The sequence below is a fragment of the Chlamydotis macqueenii genome, chromosome 7, assembly GCF_036417535.1.
Source record: "Chlamydotis macqueenii isolate bChlMac1 chromosome 7, bChlMac1.mat, whole genome shotgun sequence".
Taxonomy (NCBI): domain Eukaryota; kingdom Metazoa; phylum Chordata; class Aves; order Otidiformes; family Otididae; genus Chlamydotis; species Chlamydotis macqueenii.
In genome coordinates this window covers 24,126,346-24,152,930 of record NC_141562.1, presented here as the reverse complement: position 1 = coordinate 24,152,930, position 26,585 = coordinate 24,126,346, and the positions used below count along the sequence as shown (strand labels likewise).

Genomic DNA, 26,585 nt, shown 5'->3' with positions numbered 1-26,585 from the left:
ATCGAAAGTGTTCCTGCTTTTCTCAGTGCTGCGTTCTCTGCTTATCAATTACTTGGAAAGATGCAGTTATTAAATATGAATTTCCTTGTACATGTACTCTGTTAATGATTCTGCACGTATTCAACCAGGAATAATGTCATGTTTCCATGAAAGCTGTGCACAAATTCTGCATTTTAAAATGCACAGCTGGTGATCTTCCTTCTGACACTGTGAAATGCACATTCACAAGGAAATGGGAGTCTGAGCGTACTAACAGTACAATGACAACTGCTTAGGCAAGGTATGCAGTCACCCTGAATATACCTTCAGCTGATATGGAAATCAAAGGAGAATCAAATGACTAGTTTTCCTTTATAAATGCAAGTATTTAAGTCACAAGTTAACTGCTAATGGTCAAAAGCAAGACATTAAAAGCAGTGACACAATGTAGACAATATATTCTTAACTGGGCAGTGAATAGAGTCACTCAGCTGTCCCATCTGGATGTTAACCATGTGACATTGCCAGGTGCAAGTCCATAGCTCACTAACATCTGACGGGCCAGATGTTGAAACTGGAAGAATTCTTTCCACTGCTCTGCACCTCAGAGCAGAAGGGTGTGAGGTACCACAGGGATTGTACCTTCCGCACCTTGTTATGCAACATTTTCCCCAGCACTTTCTTTCTGGGAAAAAAGTAATAATTCATATAAAGCAGGAAATTTTTAGAAAATAAAACAGGTTTATTAAAACCAAGATACTATTAGTCTAGAAGTATTATATTTTGGTTATGAAATTGTTGAAATTCTTTCATAATCTAACTTTGGGGAATATTTCCTTTTAAAAAAGCTACCAAACATTTAGAAAAAAATGGATTGTACTGCAGAAGATTTTGTAGCCGGTTCTCCTGAATGCTGAGTATTAAAGAACTGTATGCTAGATTCTGACTTTCTCTTTTTTGCAGATGGTCCCGTGTCAGTTGGAATGAGTCTGGACATTGCAAGCATTGATACAATATCAGAAATAAATATGGTATTGTAGCTTTTGCAATCTTTTTTGTTTTACTTGTTGATAAGCAAATGCCTTGTGTTTTCAGCTGCTGGCAATGCGACTTTGAGGATTTTCTCCTTGTGCAGTCAATGTGTGCTAGGAGATGGAATTTTATTTTTCATTACAGATAGTGTTTATAGCACTATAATAAGTATAGAAATCCAGATGCAAGTCACACCTCTCAGCTACAGAAATTTGCTACTGAGTATTAATCTTAATGAAAGGCATGTAGAGCAGTATTTATTTTCCAGATGAAATGTCTAAATCTTTATGCATTTCAGAACATTAAAGATATATTCTTGTGATTTCAAAGCCACTCCCTTTCCCTGTAGTTAGACACAGCTGAACTCATAGCATTTTTCTGTTTTACTGAGCTATATTCAAAGTCTTGATAAATTTGGCACAACTGTTTCCCTTGTGATGCTGAAAGGATAAACTGTGCTAAAAGATGAAGATTCCCTTGCTGTTTCACTAACTTCTTTTGTCTAGTTGAATTTATACAACTTTGGAAAAAGTTTTCTTTAAAATGCATTATTTAGTAGTTTATGTGAACAAAATTATGTTTGCAACCACTTAGATAAATCATTCTAAAATTTAAAGATTTACAGAGCCTGATTATCTGCTTACAAAACTCTGATGACTTCAGCTGATTTATCGCCCCAGACTTAGGCAGTCAGCTTTTACTGTAAAATTCCGATGACTCTAAGAATAAAAGTTACTCAAGACAATATTTCTTAATGCTGTCAACCTCACATCAAGTGTTGGAAAATTTGGCAGTACAAGAGCCATTACAGCTGCTGTCAGAGTGCCAGCATTTAAGACTGGGACATGGAGAGTCATAGGCTCTTTGTGCCCAACAGCTGTTTCCATGTACTTTTGTAAAACAGGATGGAATACAGGCTTGCTCTGTATGACAATTTTGTTTTTTCCTCTTTCAGGACTACACGGCTACCATATTTCTACGGCAGCGATGGACTGATGAGAGGCTTTGTTTTGATGGTAATAAGAGTTTAAGCTTAGATGGTCGGCTTGTGGAAATGCTTTGGGTACCGGATACCTTCATAGTTGATTCAAAAAAATCTTTTCTTCATGATATCACTGTTGAGAATCGTCTTATAAGAATATACCCTAATGGAACAGTCTTGTATGCTCTGCGGTATGTATATACCACATACCAGCCTTTGTATTTGGCTTCCACTTATATTTTTAACTTTACAAGTTAGCATAATTTTATTATTAAGAAACTGGTCTATTTGTAAAAGTAGACTATGCATGGTCTTGTAGTTTTACAAATATGTAATATGTTTGACTTAATTAACTCTTAAATTTAACAAGTGGTCTCATTTTCTTCCCTAAATAGATCCTTTTGCTAATACAGGAATTATGTTTTGCCATTCCAGTTGTTTTGCAACGACGTCATCACAGAGGAAAGCAAGCTGTAATAACTGATTTGCATTATTTATTGCAGAAAATCCTTTATAATGGGTTTTGATAAATACAACAAAATTGTAAAATGTATTGCAAAGTATCAAAAAGGGAAAATGTACACTGTAAGTGAGAGGGGAGCAAGGGGTGGCCTGTTTAGACTGCCACTAAACTCAGCCATTCTGGAGTGGTTTCTTGTTTTGGATGCTATTACTCTTCTGCATTAGATATCAGTAAATACTAAATTTTTTTTTTCCCCTCACAATAGATATTTGTCTGTAAATATTACCTCGAAAAGTATACATGGCTTATTTTCATTTTTACTGATGAACAATTATATGCCATTAATAATCAACAATACTCTGGGGCTAAAAAAAATAATTAATTTTTTTTTTCCAAGGATCACCACAACTGTTGCATGCAGCATGGATCTGACCAAATATCCAATGGATAAGCAGACATGTACTTTGCAACTGGAAAGCTGTAAGATACTTAATCCTTAATTTTTATACAATTATAAAACTATCTGTGATAATTTCCAAAGGCTACTGGATATTAGTATCAAAGAGGGTGGAATTTTCAAAAGGGACAGTATGTGACCAGTCATTGTTGAATTACAGTAGTATCTGGATACAAAGACAAATGCATGAGGCTTCACTGAAAACAGCATATCAGTACTGAAATGCTGCCATGCTATTAATCATTAACAAGATTTCAGAAGGTTATCGTGGGCTTGGTTTCACAGTGCGCTCTGCAGTTATTCTGTTGGTCTCCAGGGGGAGTTCTGTGAGCAGACATTTTCCAGCACAGCAGAGAATTTTTTTTCTTTTTTTCTCTTTCAGATAGTATGTATTTATTTTTTTCCCCCTTAAGGCACAATTCCTTTAGGAAAGAAAGAAATTAGAATAAGGCTTATTTATAAGGCATAGAGTTCATATTTAATTAATTTGCTGTTCTCATACTGAAAAAAAGGTGATTGCATAGACAGTTCTGTTCTGATATGGATATATGCAGATCTTTCTGTGACTTATTTAATTGTCTCTGGGCCAGTGCCTTGGGAAAAATGTCACTAATTGATAGACCAAGACTCAATATACCTTTATAGGTTCTCATTTTATCAATCAGTGTCCTCAATTTTCATCAAAAAATGCTCTCTAATACTTTGTAGATATGGTCACCTTGCAAATACCAAATGTGCATGTTTATAGTTAACTCTTTTGCTATTATTCTTATTATAAGACTCTAGCAAAATATTTTTGTATGGGATAACATATATGTTCACATATATGTCAATACAAATTCAAAATATTTTGGAAGGCTTTTCAGTACTTGGCCAGTTTCATTCTTTACCGTTTCAGAATTGTGTACATGTTCTTTGTCTCTTGTTGGTAATGACCAATTAGAAGATTTCTGTAAAGGTTCATTTTAGACAGAAACACCAAGGAAATCAACCCCAAAACCTTCCTCACACAATAGTTCCTTTAGAATCAGCAGTTTTATAAGATCTGTTTAACAAATAGTAATTTGAATTAGAACTTTATTTATCTCTAAATTATTTTCCTCTGGAAGAGCATACCGGTGAATTAACATATATAGATTTAAATCAACAGCATTGCCTAATGAGTCATTTAATATTTCATTCTGGAACTAGAGAAAATAGATGTCCCACAGGAACTTAAAACTTATTTGACAGGATTAAAAAAAAAAAGAAGAATTCCCTATATAATTAAAACTAAGCGTTTTCAGAATGATTCCATCTGCTTTTTCAACAACACACAAGTGTCTCCTGTCCAAGGGGAAAACAGTAATGTCTTCACAAATGCTCCCATGACTTTGATGTTTAGTTTTGTGGAAAACAGCTAGAAACAATAAATACAAAGGGAAAGAGTGTGCCTTTAGCTGTGACCCTTTTTCTTCAGTGCACTGCAATACTTTCTTTTGGGTATGCTGGAAATGATGTTTCCCCCTTCATGAGATAAGCTGTGTCAATTTATAGATTAATAATGACATCATCCCAGAATACTGCTTGCAGACACCATTACCTGGAATTAAGAATTGTGAATTTAAGCGTGCATACACATCCACACAAATACTAACACTTAGAAATAAAATGTAATTATATAGCAAATATTTGAGTTGAAACAAAGTGTTAAGCCTTTTAAGTGATTACTAATGTAAAGACAAACATGACATGATATTATCGAGTAATAGCTCTACACAATAAAGCATTCCTAGTGGCCTTTACAATGTGCTGTTGTGCTATTAGTAGTTAATAACATTTATTGACTTATACTTTCTACACAGCAAAACTCATTTCAGCCAAAATGTCTATTGGATTTTTTTTTTGCCTGTTATTCTAAGACTTCAGAAGGTGGTACAGGCATATGTTAGGAGACAGAGAGATGCCACTTGGAGTCTCTATTGATATGGCAGATGTGACAATTGGGGGCTTGGAGGACTCCTGTCTCAGTTGATGCTGCTGGGGGGTTCATGCTCTCTGCCATGTGTAGGGAACACCACCATTCACTCACACTGGGCTAGGGGCTTTTTTCCTTTCTTTCCCCGCCCTCCCCCCCCCCCCCCCCCATAAGCCTCCAGTCCAAATACATATTCATGTTTTGGGCCTATCTCTGAAATCTTATTTCCTTTTTGAAATTGTCCTTCAGCATTTATTCAGTGAAGTGCCAAGAGAAGGCACTTAACTTGTGCTTGACAATCAGGGAAAATTAAAATTAGCAACAGAAAGGTAAAGAAACTCATTTGTATTAGGCATTATGAATGTTTAATCCCAAATGTACTATTCCTGTAGTTAACCCTGACATTAGCTGCTTGTACTCTATCAACGAAGTACAGGAATGAGATATTTTGGGCTCGAGGAATTAGTTAGAATGAAAACTCAATGTCATGTAAAGAGAATAGAGATTACTTCTAGAAGCCAAATAACATGGCTTAAGGATTTTGTCTCTATAAACTTTTTATACATTTTATAATTGGTAAAATATTAATCCCCTGAATAAAGAATAACTTTGCACAGAGGGAGTGCTGTGCTATTTAACTTCACTGACTATAGGGAAGACCCTTTTCATGAAAATTCTTCACAAATAAGAGTTCTGGAATTAGTATTTTCAAAGAATTTTCATAGGAAGTATCACAACCTACTAATTGTTCAGCTAATGAAAATACTTTAGAACAAAAATGATTCTATTCAAGCAAAGCAACCTCCACTTGGAGATATGCTTGTTATCACCCACATGGGCATCGAGTTCTCCCATCTCCCACAACTTGGAAGACTGAATATCTTGTACAAATAAATAAGAATTTACTGTGGTACTCTTTTGTTCTTTGAACTTTATTTAAATATCTGCAGTTCATTTATACTGAAGGAAAGTAAAATGAATCCATGCCTGGAGTGACACATAAAACCTACTTCTATGAACCTCTGTTTTGACTGGGGACAATGCAGTCATTTGTTTATGGAAATGGTGCTTCTATTTTTTTATCTCCCAAATCTGGGAAATTTCCCAGCATGTGGTTTTAAGGAATTGAGAACTCAGCTTGGATGTGTATGCTTTCGGCTTCGTCTTTTGACACAGCGGTGTTTTGACTTTAATTGCTATAAATGTGATAATGTGAGCAGAGATCATTGGTCATGATATCTTTTCAGAAAACTGACAGTGATAGTGAAAATAAGATTTACATTTAAAGAATGATCAGGGAAAGAATTTCCAGGTGAAATTGTCACCTTAATGGATAACCAGCACAGTGTTTCCTTGAAATGAATTTTCTGAACTCCTGTTTTTCCTACATTAAATGGCTGTAGGAACTCAGTCCATTTTTTGTCACTGCAAGAAACAAAGCCATTAAATGAAGACTATTAAAATGCTCTTTTTATTTTAATGCATCTCTTTTTCTATGATTTTAGAGCTTTGCTCTTTTTGCAGCGTATACCCTTGTGCAATGTATTGCATTATTGTCTCTCACTGTAATTTACTTACAATTGACTGGAGTCTAAAAATAATCGTCTGCTCATGTTTCTGTCCCCTAAGCTTAGCTATTAACTTGCACAATGTAAGTCTGTCAAATACAAGAATGATTGATCTAAGTAAGCTAAAGGAAAAGATGTTCAAAGATGTTCAAATGCTCCCTGATAACATGTAAATTACATTAACATAATCTTGAATTAATCGTGTACACTAGTTTGAAAATTACCTCCCTTTTAATATAATGGGGAAAAAACTAGAGGTATTTTAGCTATGATTGTGCTGCTATTGACAAGTGTGTGCAAAATATGGTTGCCTTCTGATAGGTGATTCATGTCCCGTCTCAGCTCCCAATTACTGCTTGAAGGGTAAGAGGAAGTCTCCTGGGAACCCTGAAGCATGCCATGCTGTTGAGCCTGCTGAGACATCAGTATCTAAGCTGGTGTCCTTGGGAAGTGTCCAAGCTCTGAAGCCAAAATGTCATCCCAAGTGACGACCCAAGCCCAGCTCAGAGCACAACACCTGTGTGCAGCAACCCTGCTGCCCTCCTCATCCCTTAATTTCTGTGGGAATGAGAACCAAATGCACTGCATCAAGAAAGAGCATCCTGGGATGTAACGAAAGGCATACTTAATGTTTAGTCCAAATGCTGGCAGTGCTGTAATTCATAAAAACTACATTTCTTTAAAGCTTAAGAGCTGTTGCCTTTAGAATACCAGGTGTTACTAATACCTTTTATTAGTTTGTCAACTTTACTAGAAAAAAAAAAAAAGATATAAAAATGACCACCTCCAAATAAGTCAGCTCTTGAATTGTAAGACTTTGCATGTTATTGGGAGTTTTGTGGCGAACAGGCATTACATTCTGCTAAAACCCATCATTGTTTATGTCTAATTGTACTTTCAGACAGACAAACAAGAAACAGCTGAACCATAAGTGGTCTCCACACAAATTAATTATTGTGTAAAATAAACACTTTTATTGGCTTGTGTATCACTACAGGGGGTTATAACATCAATGATGTCATGTTTTACTGGACGAGAGGAAATGACTCAGTTCGCGGTTTGGACACACTCCAACTGGCACAATATACAGTAGAAGACCACTTTACCTCCGTATCAGAAGCGGTTTATGAGACAGGTAAAAACACCCTTCTAACGCTTTCTAGGTACAGTTCGAAATACGGCTCTAGAAGAGCAGTGCTAATAAACAGCAGCATTAATGAACTGAGCACATTGCTTTCTCTTAGGATGACAGTTTTTATGTTCTGTTAGATTACATTCTTGAAACCATACATACTTTTCCAGATGTTACCAGCAAAGACACAGCTAATGTAAAGGCTGAGAGTTTTTGAGCATTTTCTTGGAGGCTACACATTATCTAAAGAATGTTAAACAAAAGATGTACTACTTCTTCCACACAATATCAGGGAGAGCTCTTGTGAAGGATGAAGAGCCTGTAAGTTGGACATTTAAATCGGAGAGGGACCAGAGACCCTGGGCACCCAGCTCAGAACAGTTCCCAGCCTTCCTGGAAATAGCTGCTCTGGCTTTATTGGGCAAGTGAAAAGCCTCTACTCAGCCATGGAAATTTCTGTGAATATGCTGGGTGCTTTTACAACAGCAAGAAGTTGGGTTTCATGGCTATTACTTGTCGGGGTTGTTCTTTATCTGTGGCAGCCTCTGTCCAGCCTGGTGGGCAGCAGAGAACAGACTGCCCAACTCAAGGGTCCTGTGCCTGGGAAAGGGTCAGAAGAATTTCCACAGCCCTGCTCTTCTGCTGGTCTTAGGAAAGCTTCCTCTAACTTAACCTCATGAAAGAGTGTGCCCTTGTTTATTTTCCAGAGATTTTGAAAGGGCTTTCGAAGAGCTCAAGACCTGCCAAACCTGCTTTATGCTCTTTGAGTGACTCTTAGGTTCACTGCACACTCAGTTTCTCTTCTGCTCAAGTCAACACATCAATGGAAAAGGTGGTCTTTAAATGAAGACACACAGATCCTTCAAAGCTGTACTTTCACCAGAGGATACATTACTAATTCTGAATTGCAGAAATACAGTTTCTCTATTCCGTTTTTGGGTATTTCTGCTTTAATAATTCAACAAGGATAAATTTATAATCCAATTTCAGGTATTAATTCAGGGTAAAAGTCAAAATTCTCTAAATGTATATAAAAGTAGAGATGAAATACATACTAGCAGGCTCCAGGATCACAAATTATCTTGCTGCTTACGTAAATGACATCTGCTTGCCTTCCTCCTCTTTAAGCTTCTGGGTAAGCAACATCGGGTTCAATCAAAGGAGAATAATCCTTTACTGCTGTTCTGCCCAAAAGGGTATTAGGACCTGTTCACCATGCAGGAAAGAGGAAGAGGAGACCTGCTTAATTCTTACCGCTTTCTGCCATAGAGTCCGGGCTGTGAAGCCAAAGAAGTTCAGTTACTTTTTACTGAGTAGAGTAAAATCAATTTCCAGTTAAAACTGAAGAAGCATGATCAGATGAACTGTGCTCTTCTTTTCAGTAAATGATGCTGTCTTCCTCCCTTTATGTTGGCAGTAATCATATGTATAAAGTCAAAAGCCACATTTTCTTTTAATTATACGTATTACACATGCAACTTAATTAGATTAAAATTTCACGCACCTGCTTGTTTCAATCCTCCTGTTCAAAAAAGCCACATTATCAAGTGCTATGCAGTAGTACTTTTAAAATGAAATCTTGTAATCCTCTTAATTTCCTGTTGAGTCGTTATGAGATAGGTGAAATAGGTGCTGTTTTCTAAGGATTTTTTTTTTTTTTTTTTTTTGGAAAGCAATGCCAATTGGTAGCCCATATTAAAAGAGAAAAACAATCAGATTATGGAACTATGTAATCAATTTAGAAATAAAAAAAAGATGCTTCGCATTTCCTTAACATGGTTAATAGAGACATGAGCGTATTTTATAAATAAGTTACATTTGTAAATAACAATTATTCACAAGGCTAAAGCTAAAGATACAACAGAAGAGCCATGTGTAGTATTTCCTAACACAGCAAAAAAAAGCAATCAGGATTTGGTACTCTGTGAACTTGAACAGACAGTACAGATGCTGTGCAAGTGAAATATTGTACAACAATGCAAACTCCAAGTTCACGTACAGCCACTGACAGAGCCAAATTTAAAACGTGGTCAGCAAAATTCCTGCATAAGTAACTTCAGTAAATTTAAGAAAAGGACATTGTGGATTAATCTTGTTTATAGAACAGCATGTATCACATAATAGTAATTACATTATTGTAATCGCATAATAGTAAGTTACTTCAATATTGTTGGCTAGGCTGTTGGCTAGCATTTGGTGTTGATTTTGTTTTGGCACAGACCAATTTCATTTTTGACATAGGTGAATTAACTGCTAGAACCCCTTCTTACCTGTCTTTTAACTATAGTCCTTATTCTACACACACTGATGCACTCCTGGACCCCAAACCCATGTATATGCATCAGTGGCTGCTGGCTTTTTATTTTAGCTGTCCAGGCAACACCACCTGCATTCTCAGAGTAATAAACTGTGATATAAAACGCTTGCCTTTCTTATTGGAAAAACATAAAAGCAATGGAGCACTGTTACCGTCTAGCTTTTTCTGTAAATAATCATAGAAATAAAGCTGAAATACACTTTAAGAATTCATGTAATCTATCTGGATGTTGCAAGGCAAGTTCATCTATATCTACCACCTACTTTCTGACAGATGTTTCTAGGAGTAAGTTAGACAACTCTCCAAAGTGTCTGCTTCACCGTCCTAGATGATTTTTTTTCTGATGATTATTACACACCTATTTTCCTCATGTCTAATCTTGATCTCCCTTGCTGCATTTCAAACCCATTGTGTGGATATAGAAGACAAATTTCCTGCTGTTTTTCAGCAGCTCTTTCACCGTTTCAGGACAGATGTATGTTTTCTCAGACCAATACTGTCCCTCTTTTTAATTCATATAAACAATTTCCTACATCTCTTGTATTTGCTGTTGATCTCCCATCGAATCTCCCAAATCTCTGCTGATGTGCAGTACCCAAAACTGGGTACCCTGTTCCTGTCGGATATTCTTGATAGACGGAAGAGTTTATTTAATGCATCTCATAAACTCTGTTCCTTTTTATCCATTCCAGGTTGATATTTGCTTTTCTTGCAGAAAATTGTTGTGCATTTCTGACCTTGCTCATCCTGCTGTTCCTTATAGTACATCCTCCTCCTTTATTTGCCCTGTAGCCACATATTCCCTGCGCTCTGTTTAGGGAGCTAGTGATTCCAATCTGAGTGTAGGGCTTAGTACGTGCTTTTGTTGAATTGCATCTTGTTTTACTCAGGCTCATAGTTGTTGAGATAATTTTGAACCCTAACCCTGTTCTGCAATCTGCTAAAGCTCCTCTCTTAAAAGACACTTGGTGTGTCATCATGTTTGTTAGTGAGCAGTACTGGGCACAGGACAGACCTAATGTGTTCCCACTCGATAAATGCTTCTATTTTCACAGAAAGGGATAGATAATTAATCTCAGTTAACAGTTTTAATTGGAGAAAGAATCAAAAATGTAATTTAACGCTTAGGGCTAATTGGCTATTGATATATTTTCTTCTGGCTTGCAACCTTCCTTAAGTCTTGCTCTCATTACTGCAACCCTCTTGCCAAGTCTCCAGCAGAAGTAAAGATGCTCAGCTTGCTCAGGTCTAGTCTGACACTGAGTCTTCAGCCTGAGCCCAGAAGCAGGGAGAGTTCTGTCAGGCAGTTAGGGCTCTCAGTGCACTTTTCTGCTTAGAAAACTATGAAGGCAGCAAAATTTCATATTCAAATGATATTATTTTGGCAGAACAGAGTGAAAGAAGAAACAAAAGCTTAAAGTCAGTCTCCTCTCCTTGATGCACAAAGACACTTGCCCTCTTGAAAAAGACTGCAAAGGGAGCTGGCTGCTGTTCCTTGTCTGCAGTCACTGCCAGGATTTTGATATCTATCACAAATCCTGCTTTAGCCTCCTGGGGCTAGAGGTCTCGTCAGACCTCGCTTGGTTATGTGGTGTTGAAACTGTGCTGATCCCTGGCCGCTCCATGTTATTGGCTTCTCAGGTGGGAGGTCAAGACTAAGCTAGTAATAAGTTACTCTCATTTGTAATTAGTTATCTGAAAATTAAAAAGTATATAAACTATAAAGGGTGTATAAGAGTGTATAACTATAACAGTCTCCTACACAGAGTGTAGTCAATCTCCTTCCCTCAAAATAGAGGCACTACCTTACTTTGTCCTACTGTCCCTTCAGCAGTTTCCTAAGGCTCAGGAGATTAGTTAACAAGCAAACTTTTCTAGGATTTTCAGTTCTTTTTTTTTGAGGTATGGTACATTGAGTAACTTGTCTCATTCCCTTTATCAGTTCTTTTATAATCTGTAATTGCTCTCCAACTGTTATATCTGAGAACATAATCTTTGCCATACAGGGCTGACAAAGTATCTCAGAACTGTATTCAGTATAATTTTATCTGATGAGTCTTTGGTCAGCCTCGCCTAAGATTCAAGCAGTTACATATGCATATATATCTGTTACCATGTTATGTTCAATTTCTCTATCTGAGCTCATATAAACACTCATTGTAAGCAAGGTTTTTTACTTGAGTTGATGTTGAAAATTTTCCATCATGAGTTGTTTTTGTGATACTTCTGCAATGTAGAACAGTTTAGAAAGAAAACAGTTTTGGAAAATGCATTGAAAAATGTACAGAACCATAAAAACTTATGTAAATTAAATGAATTGAATGAATATCGAGGATATTAAGAAGAGGCATTTTTCTGTTAACTTCTGGGAAGCTCTTTGTAGTATAGAGAGAAATACACATAAACACTTGGAAAACTTTCTGCACTATAATTTTTTTGGAAGCTTTTTTTCTTTTACAGGTAAGCTAAATGGGTAAATGTATCTGCACACAAATACTATCTGAAAGGGTTTGTTTCATTCCTAGGAAATTTGAATTTCAAACTCATTTTTTGTAAAGCACTTTCATGAACATAAAATGCATGTTGAGAAGCCTGGCCTGATCTTTCATTTCCTTTAGTTCATCTATGAAGAACAAGTAGGAAAAGAGAGAATTTGTAAGACCTTGACCGCAAAGAACGGCAGACTGATTGTTCTCTGGGGGAGGTACAAAGGAGCTGTAACAATGTATTAGCCATGTATATTGACACCTTTAGCATTCTACATCAGTCAGAGAACTGCATTTCAGTTGCACAGCTTATTTGTTGGGTAAAAGTGAGGACGCTACCCATTCCTTAATGTGTATGTTCATTGTAAACAAGAAAAAAAATTTGCATGCTGAAAACATTTTCAGCATATAGTTAAGGCAGTAAAATTCTACTTAAAGCTTTCTGGTACTGTGCCGTTAAAAAGGTGCAAGAACAGAAGAAAATGCCGCATTGGTAGAGTTATGCTGATGCACTTGTGTGAGTTGTACATCACACATTTTAGCTGGCACCCAAGGGGTTAGCATACATATTTCATGATGGAGAAGAATGTGCTCTTTGTGCCTGACTGCACACCCCTGTGCAGGATACCAAAGTGCTTCTTACATAAAGAATGATGTGGAGCAGTCCTTTACTGGAGTACAGTTCATCAAAAAGTCCACAGACAGTAACTGTGGGGAAGGTGCTCCCATCTTGTAGCGCTGGAGAGGAAATTAGCAACTGCTGACAGCCATTGTAGGGCATCAGTCCTTCCTTCAGGTGCCTCTGCTGTGACTGTCCACTGGCCAGAGGGCAGCAGGAAAGAGCAGTGATGCAGTATTCTGCTGTCAGCTGGGAACAGATGCCATAGAAAAATGGGATAATCAAAAAATGGATGACCTAGGCTGATAAGGAAGCCTGTTTGTTTAGGTTTTTATCTGTCTCTTAGGCACTGCAGCAATAGTTGTTAAATAAATCAATAAAATAATTTTATAGGAAGATCTATACAAAGTGTCAGACAGGTACTCCTGTAAATTAGAATATTGTTTTTAGAAGCCAAAATCAAACTTCAATGGCAAGTTATAAAGAGAAATAAACTAGCTTTTCTTGCCTTCAGAAAAAGCTGCCTTAGACCTAGACCTGCAGCTGCTCAGCTGCTGGGAAAGAGTCTATGCTGATATAACTTTTATGATGCTGAAATAAAAGTGGTCACTTGGAACCAACTGAAATTTCATTTCTTTTGTGCTTAATCTTCTTTTGCTGTGGGATCACTGAAGGAAAATACCTTCCCTTCTGATGGGTTTAGAGTGTGTATGCTGGCAGTCGTTTACGTTCAGATTCATCTGAGAAACTGTTAAACGCAGGAATTTGATACTTTGGTAAGTGCTAACACTATGCTTTGCTGCAGAGTTAGCGATCTGCACTGAGATTATTTCCATCACATTATCAAATTTAAGTCACTGAGATGACATCCACTACGGGCCAGAAACTTGAACGAAAAAGCATCTTCTCATTTTAATGCAAATATTTTGTTGTCAATAAGACTCAAGCAAGGGGCAAACTTGACAGTTTTGAGGAGTTAATTTGGGCTGCCTGAGTTAACTCTAGTAAAGCCAAGACTAGGATTACGTGAACCTGTTTCACTTTTGATCTGACTGGCACCACAGCCTCAAATGTGCAAGTTAAAGGCACTGAGACATACCATTACTATGGTTGCAAATCTGTTTCTTTTTAAAGGTGATAACTTTTGGTGCATGTGGAATGTAGATGAAAAAAGGACTGTAATATTTCCCTATCTTCATTTTGTGACATTGCTCATTTCTTTAGCAAAAGTATGCATTGTATACTTTTTCTTGACTACTTCATTCAGTTTATTACAGGAGGAGCTCATATGAATTCTATATATAGGTTGCTTCAAAATTTCCATTATAAAAGCTCTTCTGAACTCTTTAGAGAAACGCTGACACTATTATTGTCATGTCCATGATGTGTCTTTGGATTCTGGCAAGCAGAAAGCCCTAAGGTTAGAGAAATGCATTTCTTTTGTTCCCCAAAAAGCCACTCAGCTATAAGCTGTTACAATTCCATTTCTCTTTGTTGTTCACATTGCTTCAGAAATTTCTGGCATCAGGAAAAATAACACGAAAGAACACAAGAACATTCAAAGAGCTTGTCTACACTTGGAAATTGCAGCAAAGTGGCAAAGTGTGACTTTCAAGTTTGATATTTTGAACTAACTTCCTATGTACACACTTGGCTTTTATACCCAGGTGAACGGAGATACAGTTGTAGGGTGCTAACAAGGAGAGGGCATTGCTGTATGGCTGTTATGTAATGGCCATTTCGGAGTTTTCCTTCTTTAAGACAAGCTCTAAGGCTGAACCACAGGAACTCCTAACGGCCTGTGGTACCCTGCAGGAAGCATAGTCGGGTCTCTTTGCTCCCCTTTACTGAGTACGTGGCCTTTGGTCACACAGAAGCACAAGACAAATGACTTCTGTGGAGGATTCAGTTTCCTGCTGACAGTTTGCACCCTCTTCACTCTCACACAATCTCTGAGATGACACCCTTCCCTCACTCACGGTGGCTGTGGTATCGTCCTTTGTGTGCTAGCTGCACCCATGCCACAGTAATGACAGTTTGGGGTACAAACACTACAGAGAAAATCTTGTCTGCCTACTTAACAGTGTCTATGTTGAGTCCTACTTAAATAACAGCCTAGAAGATTGCAAGCAAAATTAATAAAATCCCTAGCAGTTTTTATTAAGGTTTAAAATGCTTGCTCTTACACACTAGGAAGCCACAGATTTACAATTGCCTGTACAACCCTAATTCTCTTTCCCTAAATATGCTGTGTGCTATGGTATTTTGTTGTACAGACTCAGTGTTTTTCCATAGCACTAGTGCTTGATTTAGTGCAAGGATGAACACAGATGGAAGCAGAAGTAATGTTGCACAGCCAACTGTAAGTTTTGCACTTCCTAGCTTTTGGGTGCTCTACTTTGGTCTGCTTGCACTTAAAAACAATTTTGGTGGGCAAAACAACTTTTACTGAAACAACTGTATTGGTAAAAATCACCATATTAATAGAGGTACTCTAATGTAGTGTTTCTCTTTTCACATAAAAATGATGATAATGGTATAAATCATCTTTGTATCTCCTGCCTCATGGAGAGAGTTAGAGTCTATTGTCCATCTTTATATCCTTTTCTCTATCAGTCAGAAACTTGAAGAAGTAAAAATGTTGAATTTACAAAGAAGAACCCTAAGTACCGTGTATTTGTACCTTGAGGAGGAGAAAGAGCTGACTACCAAAGGACTACTACTTCTCACTACTAGTGAAAAGGCAGAGTTAGCATGGCAGAAAGCTTTATTAAGCTTTCTAAAATCAGATTCAGATTAGAAATTAGGCATTCAGTTTAAAAATAATTATTTTCATAGTAACCATTACTGAGAGAAATGGTGAATGCTGCATGTCTTGATACCCTCAGATTAAGTCTGGATGCCTGTGTGAAAGGTGAACTCTATTCCAATCAAAGTGACTAAGTTCAAAGCAAGGGGTAATTGGGGAAATGTGATGAATTGTGATTAGGATCAGACTACATAGCCTAGAACCCTCTGATTTTAAGGGTTCTATGAATCCTTATCCCCATCCCTGGAAATGTTTAAGGTCAGGTTGGATGAGGCTCTGAGCAACCTGATCTACTGGAAGATGTCTCTGCTCCTTGCAGAGGGGTTGGACTAGGTGACCTTTGAGGGTCCTTTCCAACCCTATGATTCTATGATTATTGTTCTCTGGATGCAATTTATACAGTATGTTTTAAAATGGAAAATGAGCCATCCATGTTCTAGCCTGGGAGCAAGAAGACATTTCTTGGCATCCATTACCTGCACTTCAAGCTTTTAAAAGTACTCTTCTTTGCCTCCGTGTCTCACAGCACACCCGAGGGATGCACAAATATCCTGTCTATGCATATATTGTTGTTGCTAAAGTGCATTCACTGTTCTGTAGTTCTGTCCTGACTCACAGCACTCAGCATTGGACATAAACATAGGACCTGGAGATCATAATTTGTTGGATTAAAATAGATGAAGCCGAAGCTATCTGACCACAGTATGTTCAAACATTACTCTCTCACTGATATTCTGGTTCAATAATTTTGTTAATGTTTTAAAAAACTTAAATACTTTAACATTTAATTTTGAACTCTAAATATCACAATAAAAAGTCTGTTCTGTGCATTTAAGTCAGTAAAAAAGCAAGCTTTTGCCTTACTTTGAACTGTTGGACTGGTAATAATTTCAGGTCCTGCAATTCTGTTGCCCAAACATAGCCAAATTTTGCTCATTTAGTGAGCTGGGTGTCAAATTCAGACTCTGCTTACCAGTGTGCTGCTCCCTAATGAAACCCAACTCTGTCTTTAACTGTGGGCCCAAACTTTGATCTTCTGGAAATCTCTCATTTAGAAGCACACCGTTTGTGCCACAGCAGTGTTGCCGCTCAGAACAGCACCAACACTGTAATGCAGTAATGTAAAGAAAAAAATAGATAGTGAAGATGCAAAGACACTGCTTGTTTTTAAGTGGAATGTAAGAGATAGGTCAGCAATATCAGAGAAGGTACCTTTGATCTACATTTTGAGCAACAGTAAATTAAAAGAAAAGCAAAATAAACCAGATATTTGAGGCAATTAAAAATAAGGGCCCATCCTAACTTCATAAAATTGTTATAATGCTACTTTATGTAGTCATTCACTGTGATTTTTATGAATTGCCACAGCTAAATACATATGTGATTTCGAATTTCCTTGCATTGTGTTATATAATGAAGCATCCTTTCTACACTGCTGGGTTTATTTTTAACTTCACTAATCCTCAGTGAATTTCCCGTTCAAGATGTCTTTAATGAAACTCTGGGTATGGTGACAGGGTGTTACATATTTTGATTTTTTCCTTCAGTTCAAATTAGAGTCTTCATGATAGAATTTTTCAGCACTGCGTTTAACTTTTTCCAGACTTATTCATTAAGCTTTTACTGCATTGTAATGCAGAATAGTAACACAGGTTGATAATTTAAAGAACTTTTTATGAATTACACCTTCACAATATTTTTTTTTTCCCTGCTCTTTCCACAGGACGTTACCCAAAATTAGTGTTTCACTTTGAGCTTAAGAGAAACATCCTATATTTCATACTGGAGACATATGTACCATCAATCCTGCTGGTTGTGCTCTCCTGGGTATCGTTTTGGATAAGCCAGTCATCAGTTCCAGCCAGAATCTGCATAGGTGAGAAGCCGATAAAACAAAACAAGAGCTGGATCATTAGATGCTTTCTTTATTGCATGTATATGGTATCCATTTCCAAAAGTTGTGAGCACTTCTGAGTTTTATGGGATTACTTTTCCGGTTTGCACCTGCAGTACATCATGCAGATTCCCCTTAAAGTCTCGCTATTCCTTGACTGAGAAAAAGTCTTTGGGAGCTGCAGGAGACTTGGAGGCAGGGAAGGCTGCTGAAAGCAAAGGAAAACTCAGTCATTTTGGAAATAATTTCAACATATTCAAACACATGGCATGCACAGACAGAATTATGAGGCTTTTGTGAGGACTAATGATACATACTAATTAACACATGAATAATAAGAGAATTATAAGAGATGAAACATAATTTCAAATAAAGGAGATTCTGAAAGGGAAAGAATGCAAATCGGTTCTGATCAGACTGCAGGTGGGGTGGGAAAAGCATTCCTACAGAACAGGGTAGAAAGAAAGATTTTATGTCACATGAGGCCAGTGGGCAACTACACTGAGCAAAATGATATCTGAATGCTTTAAAGGGAGCATTTTTGTAGTGTTGCAATAATAATGAGTTAATAATAAATATATCCTATATTTATTATATTATAGGTGTATCCTATGGCACCAAAATCAGTCTCATTTTAATTTCCAACCTTCTCAGCTTTTCAAACAGTTTTCATGAGTATTTTAAAGTGTTTAACTTCAGAATCACAAGTTCATGTAAAACTCTTCTTTCCAAAATACGACACATTAATGACACATTAAATGCTGTGGCATAATAGGAGTTCACATAGCCAGGAAAAATTGTCTTGTAGCAGGACCCTTGCAGTAGAGAGCCTTGTTGCCATCCTTATTTTATCAGAACTTATATTTCTGTGTTCCACAGGTGTTACCACAGTCCTTACTATGACAACATTGATGATGGGAGCCAGGACTTCACTCCCAAATGCTAATTGCTTTATTAAGGCAATTGATGTATACCTCGGTATCTGCTTCAGTTTCATCTTTGGAGCACTACTAGAGTACGCCGTGGCTCACTTCTGCACTCTGCATCGACTGAGTTCAAAGGAAATTCCAAAGGTATTTTAATTATTTGATTGTTTTACTACACAACAGACTTCAATTACACCTGCTAAAGAGAATGAATTTTCTTACTACTAGTGGTAAATGTATTTAAGGAATTTTCTGTTTCAGAACAAGGACAATCAAAACAGAATAACCTTGAGAAAAAAAAATATATTTGTATGCCTGGAAATTTTTGGAAGAGATCAGACAAACTGGAACACCCTTCCATAATGATTCTTTGTTTTGGCATGGGCTCTGTGGCCATTTATCAAACAATGTACTAGATGTGTCACTAAAGTCATAGGCACTTGTTGTCTCCCCAACAATGGCATACACTTACTTACAGTTAAAAAATCAGGCTGAGCTCAGTGGCTTGGTCTTATTGTAATACAGCAAAAATTAAAAGATTGTATCGCATTCTGTTTATGAAACTTTCTTTACATGCATGGTATGTGAGTCAGTTTACTGGCAGACAGCTTCAGGTATTTGTACCAGATCCCTACAGCCTTCCCCTGACACCTTCTCTTTCAACAGCCACAGCTGAAGCTCAGACTTGGATTCAATTTCTGTTCTGCATTGTTATTATAGCAGCGCTTTTTGCTGCTCTAATGAGCTTCTCACAACTCTAAAATACTGTAAAATATACTTAAAATAAAAAGGGATCAAATCAACATAGGCATTTTTGAATCTGCTGGTTGTCACCTTGCTGAAATAATCAGGACAGATTAATGAAGAAGTTTTCTCACATCTTCCATCTCCAGTGTTTAGCACTGCTTTCATAAGCAGTGAAAAAGAAATCACAAGGAAGTTGGAAGCTGATTGTCTTGCAGCTTTTAATTATGGAACTGAATCTAATATGCATGATAGAGAAGAAAATTTTAAGCAGCTTATGACATTTCTGGATGAATAGAAAAAAGTAAAACATGGGAAGTGAGAATAACAGGATAAAAAAATAGGAAAAAGTTTGGTTGAGTGCTGTAGGGATAAATGTCCAGAATAAGAAAAATTGTTAACTACTTAAGCCAAACTAGAACAGAGCATCACAAATGCCTAAGTAAAGCTCCTCACTAGGCTTAATAAACAGGATACTGAATTCAAGAGAAGAAGTTTAAAAACAGTGAAGATCAGCCAAGATGTGGGGGTTTTTTTATGCGTAGATAGTTCAACAATATATATGGGATTTTGGCTGTTTGGATAAGAGGTAGGTTCTGTAAATGCACAGGAGTATGTTCAAAGCTGTCCTTATGTCTAGGTCTGTAGAGAAGGACTGAATAATAGATAAAAACTGAGCCACCCAGTGGGTTTTAAAAAACAACATCTAATGGGGGGATGTCTGCAAATGGGCAAACACTCGCTTTGAATAAGGATTTGAGTGGAAAGCCTGAAAGTAATTTTTCCTGGCAAGGTAGCATCAGTGACAATTCCCTCTGAGCATATCCATCTTGTGAAGTAAGTGGTTGTCATTTTGGTCATAGAGCAAAAAAAAAAAGCTTGTTGGAGTTTTGGGCAAGAAAGTAAAGAGTTTCAGTGTTTGGATGATTAAGCATCTTTGTATCTGTGAAGGATGCTTATGACTACCCTTGCCTTCATCTGCCTCTATCAGATTCCCTTTCATCTGGGGCACATGTACTAGTGCTTGCAGATGGGGCAGACATGGGAACTCGTGGATTTGAAAGATGTTCTTGGAAGTAAATGGAGGTATAGCCCTAAAATGAGGAAGGAAGAAAGATTTAAGGTACAGTTTTGTGACGGACTTAATGACTGAAAGGGATGGTCTGTCACTTCAGGCATGTTTCCTGCCTTCTGCTGTGCATCAGGAGTGAGCAAGCCAGTTCAACTCACTTCTTGCCCACAAAAACACAAGCATATAAGGGAAGGGGCAGTTGTTTGGTCCTAGATCAACTCAAGACTCCCTAGAATAAGGAAAATGCCTGTCATGTCCTTTTTCTATTGTATCCAAGGACAAGCAGTGCTTACTGAGCAGGGTGCCATGTAGAGTACACCTGACTTGTATTTCTTATTTCTCACTGTAAAAAACAAAACATCACAAGGACAGAAGTAGCAGCTAAAATCTCATGTCACTGTCTAGCAGGTACTTAACAAATTCCTGTGTGAGTATCATCACCATAAATGTGTTCTTCTCATTATCTTATTCTCTTGTGGACACAGGTTAATTAGAAATCTCACTTCCCAGTTTGTTATTCCCCTATGAGAGCTGATGGAAAATTTGCACTCAGAGTTATGTAAATAAATGTAGGAGGTGAATTGAAAATGTAACCCTTTGCCTTGTACAGGAATTAATTGTACTGATTTGCTTTCCGGTTTGCTCTGTAAAGCAGTTGGGCACTGATGTATCACATTCTTTTGAAGCCTTTGGGGTCTCCAGTTTAGAATATAAACTGGTGAAACAGCTCTTCATATCCACGCTCTTGCAGTGTCTCACATGTGAACCAAGACCCACAGAGAGAGCTTCAAAGCTCATGGCAAAAGCGGAGGAACCCCCTGGTTTGGGGGGTCAGGCAAAACGTGCCATTCACATGAACTGCCTAACAGACTTCCTAAATGGAGAGGTTGTCTCTCCAAAATCCCAAGTTTCTTCTCTTTTATACAAAGGTGTTAATTGTGCTTTCTTATAAAACAGAGAAGTCCTCCTTGGCCTTCATCTGCCTTTCATCTAAACCTTTCCCTTTTGATCAGAAAGGAGAAAAATTTGAAAACTGAAAATAAGGTTACGAGGGCAGTGTTCAGGCTACTTGGCATTTCTGGGCAAACGTCGTGCAGTCTTTATGAACACTGAGGACGCTCCGAGTATGCAGCTCTTTAGCTTGAAATATTTTAAATATTGAATGTCTTCATTATTAAATGGAAGTGATGACTTTCCTCAATTATGCTGGTTTTAGATGTCAGCAGACACTTCAGTGAGCGTGAACAGCAGCCACATGAGCAGGTGCCGTACACAGCGCTTTTTGGGTGATGTACAGTACCTTTGCTGGATGATACCAACTTTATATTGAACAGAGCCCTTAGTGCTAGCTGCCATTTTCTCATTGACAGCAGGAATCCTGAGAAAATGTAGTGTGACGTTTAAAATTAGAGCCACAGTTGAACACTTGCAACATGGTTGGATTTTTTTAATATAATGTAAACCAGCTTAATCTTTCATCACCTTCAGTTCTCCATGGTGAGTTGGAAAAGTCCCTTGACAGTCCCTGTTTATAAGACTAGATTTTTAATAAACTAGCAGTTGTGGTTCTCCTCTGGATTAGCTTTCTCCTTTTCAAGCAATGTGATACAGCACTTTTGCTGTGAACTCGTCTCTGTTCTGCGAGAGCCCTGCCCTGTAATGCTGCCAACAGAATCGAGTGCGTACACACCATGTATGGTTTCTTCTGCTTAAGGAATAACTGCCTCTTGGGGAGCAGAAAGGAGTCAAGAACAGCTTAATAAAGCATCAGCCTCCTGCAGATTGTTCACATGCAGTTGTGAGAAAAGAAAAATGGCACGTACACTATGTCCTTTCATGCTCTGCAGCAAAACTAATTCTGCCCAACTTTTAGGCAGCCCTACCTGGGAGACAAATAGACTCTTACACTGAATAATGCCCCAAATCCTGCCAGTTTTGAAGTATAGATGTGGTTTTGCTCTTTTTTTTCCTTTCTGAAAAATGAGACTGGTGGAAAAAAAAGTCAGGACTCTCCTGACAGGTTTCTTTATTTTATTAACTTGCGAAGCACTGAGCACATTCGTTAGGCTGTCGCTGCAGTGCTGTGTTTCCAGCGCCCGGTGCTGCTGACAAAGGCTCCTCTGCCATCCCTCAGCTCCCTGAACTTTTAGAAGCAGAAGAGCCAGGTATTTATAACAGAGCGAGGCCCCCAGTAAAACTCCAGGTTTGAGTTTTAGTGCTACCCTGGGGATTGTCTATGGTTCAGACTGGAGTTTTAAGGCTTGATACTCTTAATGCTTTGTAGAGAGATTTTTATCCTGGCTTTTGGGTTCAAAATTCTCAGGTAGCTGCGGGAGGCGAGGTGGAAGATGAGCAAGGTTTTGTAGTCAGTGTATTTTTAGGATGACACATTGTGTTGAGCTACATTTATCTCTTGCAAATAAAATATACTGGATTTTTTTTTTTTTTTTCAAATTGAAAATGAAAAGTAGTAATAATCCCCTTTTCTAGCTCCATCTGTTCTGCTTCACTGATTCACAGCAGTGTGAGGACAGTGTCCAGACTCCACTTTAATTTTCAAGGACGTTACTAATTTTAGACAAAGAAGGGCTCAAGAACCGTGCTGTCTGCAAGTACCCTGGGCAGAAGAGCAGTTCTGCACCAGCATGGAGATCACTCAGGTGGCTTAATGAGCTTTCTTTGACTTTAATAGCTGGGATATTTCTAAATGAGCTTTTTATGTGGCTGTACATAGGGCTTTACATCTTAACTTTTCTAAAGTTTGTCCTTGTCTAATCTATTACTTCTCATAGAATCATAGAATCATAGAATGGTTAGGGTTGGAAGTGACCTTCAAAGGTCATCTAGTCCAACCCCCCTGCAAGGAGCAGGGACATCCCCAACTAGATCAGGTTGTTCAGAGCCTCATCCAGCCTGGCCTTGAACGTTGATGCAAATTCTATTTCTCATGATGCAAATAGAAGAAGCAAATTGGAAAGAAAATCTGCATTCTACATTTCACAAATAAATTTTTAGCCTTTTCTTGCTTGTATGCTGCTCGCTGATTTGGAAGGCAATAAAACTATCAGAAGAAAATTAAAAATTCTTTGTGCACCTGCCTGAATTAAAATTACTCCTCCTCCAACTATACAAATTTAAGTTTAATTTAGATACAAAGTTGGAGCCAATCTTTATACCTTGGATCTGCTAGTATCTCTGCAATACCTCAAACCAAACTAAACACCCCAGAACTTTAAAGAAAGCTTGTGTTTAGAGCTGAAGCAGCAGCTGATGTCTAATCCTGTGTCCTCTGAGTCAGTGACAGAAAACCCACTGACTTCAAAGGGTGAAGATTTCGTATATGAACTTCATTGCTCTGAGCCATTTCCAATCAAAGAAACAAAACGCATGAGAAGGCTTATACAACATTCTCCAAAGCTGTAGACTTTGATGTAATGAAACACATAAAAATGCCTTTATCCTCAGTGTAACTTTGAATTTAAAGAATGGATTTCAGGACTTGAAACAAAGTAGTATGAGCTATTTAGTACTGAATTAGTTGTGGGGCTTGTCCCTCTTTGTGATCCTCTTTTTTTTTTTTCTTTTATCTCTTTTTTTTTTTTAAGTAATTCAGTTTTCATCACGAAACACCAGGCATATAGTAGTCAACTACACGGAAGGAAAGTGTCTCATATTCTGGGGTGCTTGATTCAGGGTGCAACCAGCTTGAGTAGCTGGTCGGGCAGCTCCCCCAGCTTCTCCGTCTGTGGACTGGGGCTTTGCTTTACCCACTTTCTAGACACTGACCTTTGCCGGTATCTTACCCTCAGCAGAAGGAGGCTTATTGTTGTGCATTTCATGGATTTGCTGCTGTCTTATGAAGCTTAGTGGGCCATATTTGAACAAATCCAGTTTTGCTCTACAGTCCTACGAAAGCTTTTGCAGTAAGATGTTGCTTAGGTCAGTGTTTTTCCTGTAGACGGAGGCTTTGGCAGCTGAAGGGAGCTGTCTGGTGCGTGTAGGTGCTCACCCTTGGAATCAAGAAGCAAGCTACAGGAGTAGTTGTAAGAAAAATCTGATTATTTACTGCAGCTGTAAAGTAAATAGGTGATGAAATATGCACTTAAGTATCTATTGTTTTGTTTCCTATCAGGAGGAGAATGAAGAGGGTGGAGAAGAGAGGAACGGCATCCTGACAGCAGTCACTAACAGCAGCAGTGCCCCTGACAATATGAACAAGATTGATTCAAATAAGAGCAGCAAAACCAGCATTGATGGAAAAAGGAAGAGAAATAAACACAGTGGGTGTAGTTCACCAATGTCAGTAATGAAAAGACTTTTCTGTATCTTTGATTGCTTCCATGTTAAAAATCCTTACCACATAGACAACTATGCCAGATTTTCTTTCCCATTATCATTCATCATAATTAATGTATTTTATTGGGTATATTATTTGTATTTCTAAATATTTTAACGTGTAAAATTGGTTTAAGGTTTAGAAAGTGGATATTGGAGAGAAAATTGCAGAAGAATGAAGAAGTTGCATTTGGATAAAGGGGTGTGAAAGGACATGCCATCTTTTCAAGCATTTTGACAGAGTTTCTCGTTACATCACTTTTCCACTGTTAAATGACTGTCATCCAAAACTGACTTTCCTATTAGCATGCATGTCCTGTATCAAACTATTTATCAAAGGCCAATAAGTCCTTTTATAATATTTTAATGCTCAATTTTGTAAAATAAGAGTTATATTACACTTGTTTCTGAACTGCATTGAATATCTTTAAAATTAAAAAAAAATGAAGTGTTGTTTTCCTGCTATGCTTTCAAGATTCTGTTCCTTCTGGCTTTGTCAATAATGCATAAATTTTCCAGATTATATAAGAAAATATATAGTTGCAGATCAAAGTGGTTTTGCTTCATAGCAAGAAACAACTTTGAAAGCATGGGCTACCACCACAAACTAAACAGTATATTCATCTTTGTAAGGTCACAGACATGGTATCGAGACTCTTCCCTACATCTGTAGACAGAACTCCCATAGGCATCAACGGCTTTGCTGAATAAGTGCAGGACAGAATATAGAAATGAACTGGAGCCAAAAGGTTTAGATTGAGAGAGATGTTTTTCCCAAGTGAGGGCATACTTAGATGTCAGCCAGCCCTTAATGGAACATGGGCATTGATCCTGACGTTTACACTCTGCTCAGTCTCAATGGCCTGGGTAACTGTTATGCAGAGGAAAAATTTGATATGCTTCAATTTCAGCTTAGCAAATTCCTCTTGAGTCACTTGCCATTAAACATTTCACATGAAGATGAAAAAGCTTACTTCTTGAATTGAAAAGAAAACCCTTAATATGCAATACCTCTTGATGAAAAAAGGGGAAGTTTTGTACAGATGAAATTATGACCCACAAGAGAGAATGGTTACACTTGATGAAAAACCAGAACAGTCTTTTTAAGTGGTTATTTCAGTGACAGGGGTTACTAAAGTTATTGATACAGCAACCCATTTCTTATACTGCAGTCTGGAAGTTTAGAAGCACTTAATATACTTATTTCCTGACAATTATATAGGTGTGTATATATGTGTATGTATGCTTTTATAGACGGTGTACCTTGACATTTATAATGGTCTGACACACTACATGCATAGAAATGCATTAAAAAGCCCCCATAACATTGATCCCCCTTTCCACCACTGTGCTGCCTGTGAAGAACACCATTACATGAGAAGAAGGAAAGTGCAAAATACCAGTGTGGGTTAGATTTGCCCCTGCTCACAACTACATCCATAAAAATCATTGCACATCAGTAAACCAGTATTAGTTCAATAAAATTCCCTCAAAATTTTTATTTTCTAAATGAGTTGAGTACTGAAAGCTTGTTTCTCTACTGTTATCACTAATGCCTTTTCCAAGGCTTATTGAGGCACTGTGGCTTCAGGAACAGTCTAGTGGCTGTTAGTACCTTGTGGCTCTTCTGACATTCATATAAAAGCAGATGCATTCAAGAAATCAAACCAAGACTGTCTGTGTTAAAGATAAGCAAAAAAAAAAAAAAGTATTTTTTTATTTAACTTTCTGCTGTTGCAGATTTAACCTTAAACCCATTATTCAGGAACACATTCTATGAGATTTTTTCTTGGAAATGAGGAATGGAGCTGGA

The 26,585-nt window shown here is 37.6% G+C and overlaps 1 protein-coding gene across 2 annotated transcripts in view; it reads left to right on the top strand.

Moving 5' to 3' along the window:
• LOC104487710 (gamma-aminobutyric acid receptor subunit pi) overlaps positions 1-24,881 on the top strand; it is a 39,097-nt gene extending 14,216 nt beyond the window's left edge. The window contains exons 3-10 of one of the 2 annotated variants that reach the window (XM_086751962.1): positions 943-1,010; positions 1,967-2,184; positions 2,854-2,936; positions 7,436-7,573; positions 17,525-17,677; positions 18,575-18,768; positions 19,569-19,574; positions 24,573-24,881. In XM_086751962.1, coding sequence (XP_086608088.1) covers positions 943-1,010; positions 1,967-2,184; positions 2,854-2,936; positions 7,436-7,573; positions 17,525-17,677; positions 18,575-18,768; positions 19,569-19,574; positions 24,573-24,881 — 1,169 coding nt within the window. Of the gene's footprint in view, positions 1-942; positions 1,011-1,966; positions 2,185-2,853; positions 2,937-7,435; positions 7,574-17,524; positions 17,678-18,574; positions 18,769-19,568; positions 19,575-24,569 lie in introns of both variants that reach the window. The other variant, XM_010130756.2, reaches the window with a different exon arrangement.
• The last annotated feature ends 1,704 nt before the right edge of the window (positions 24,882-26,585 follow it).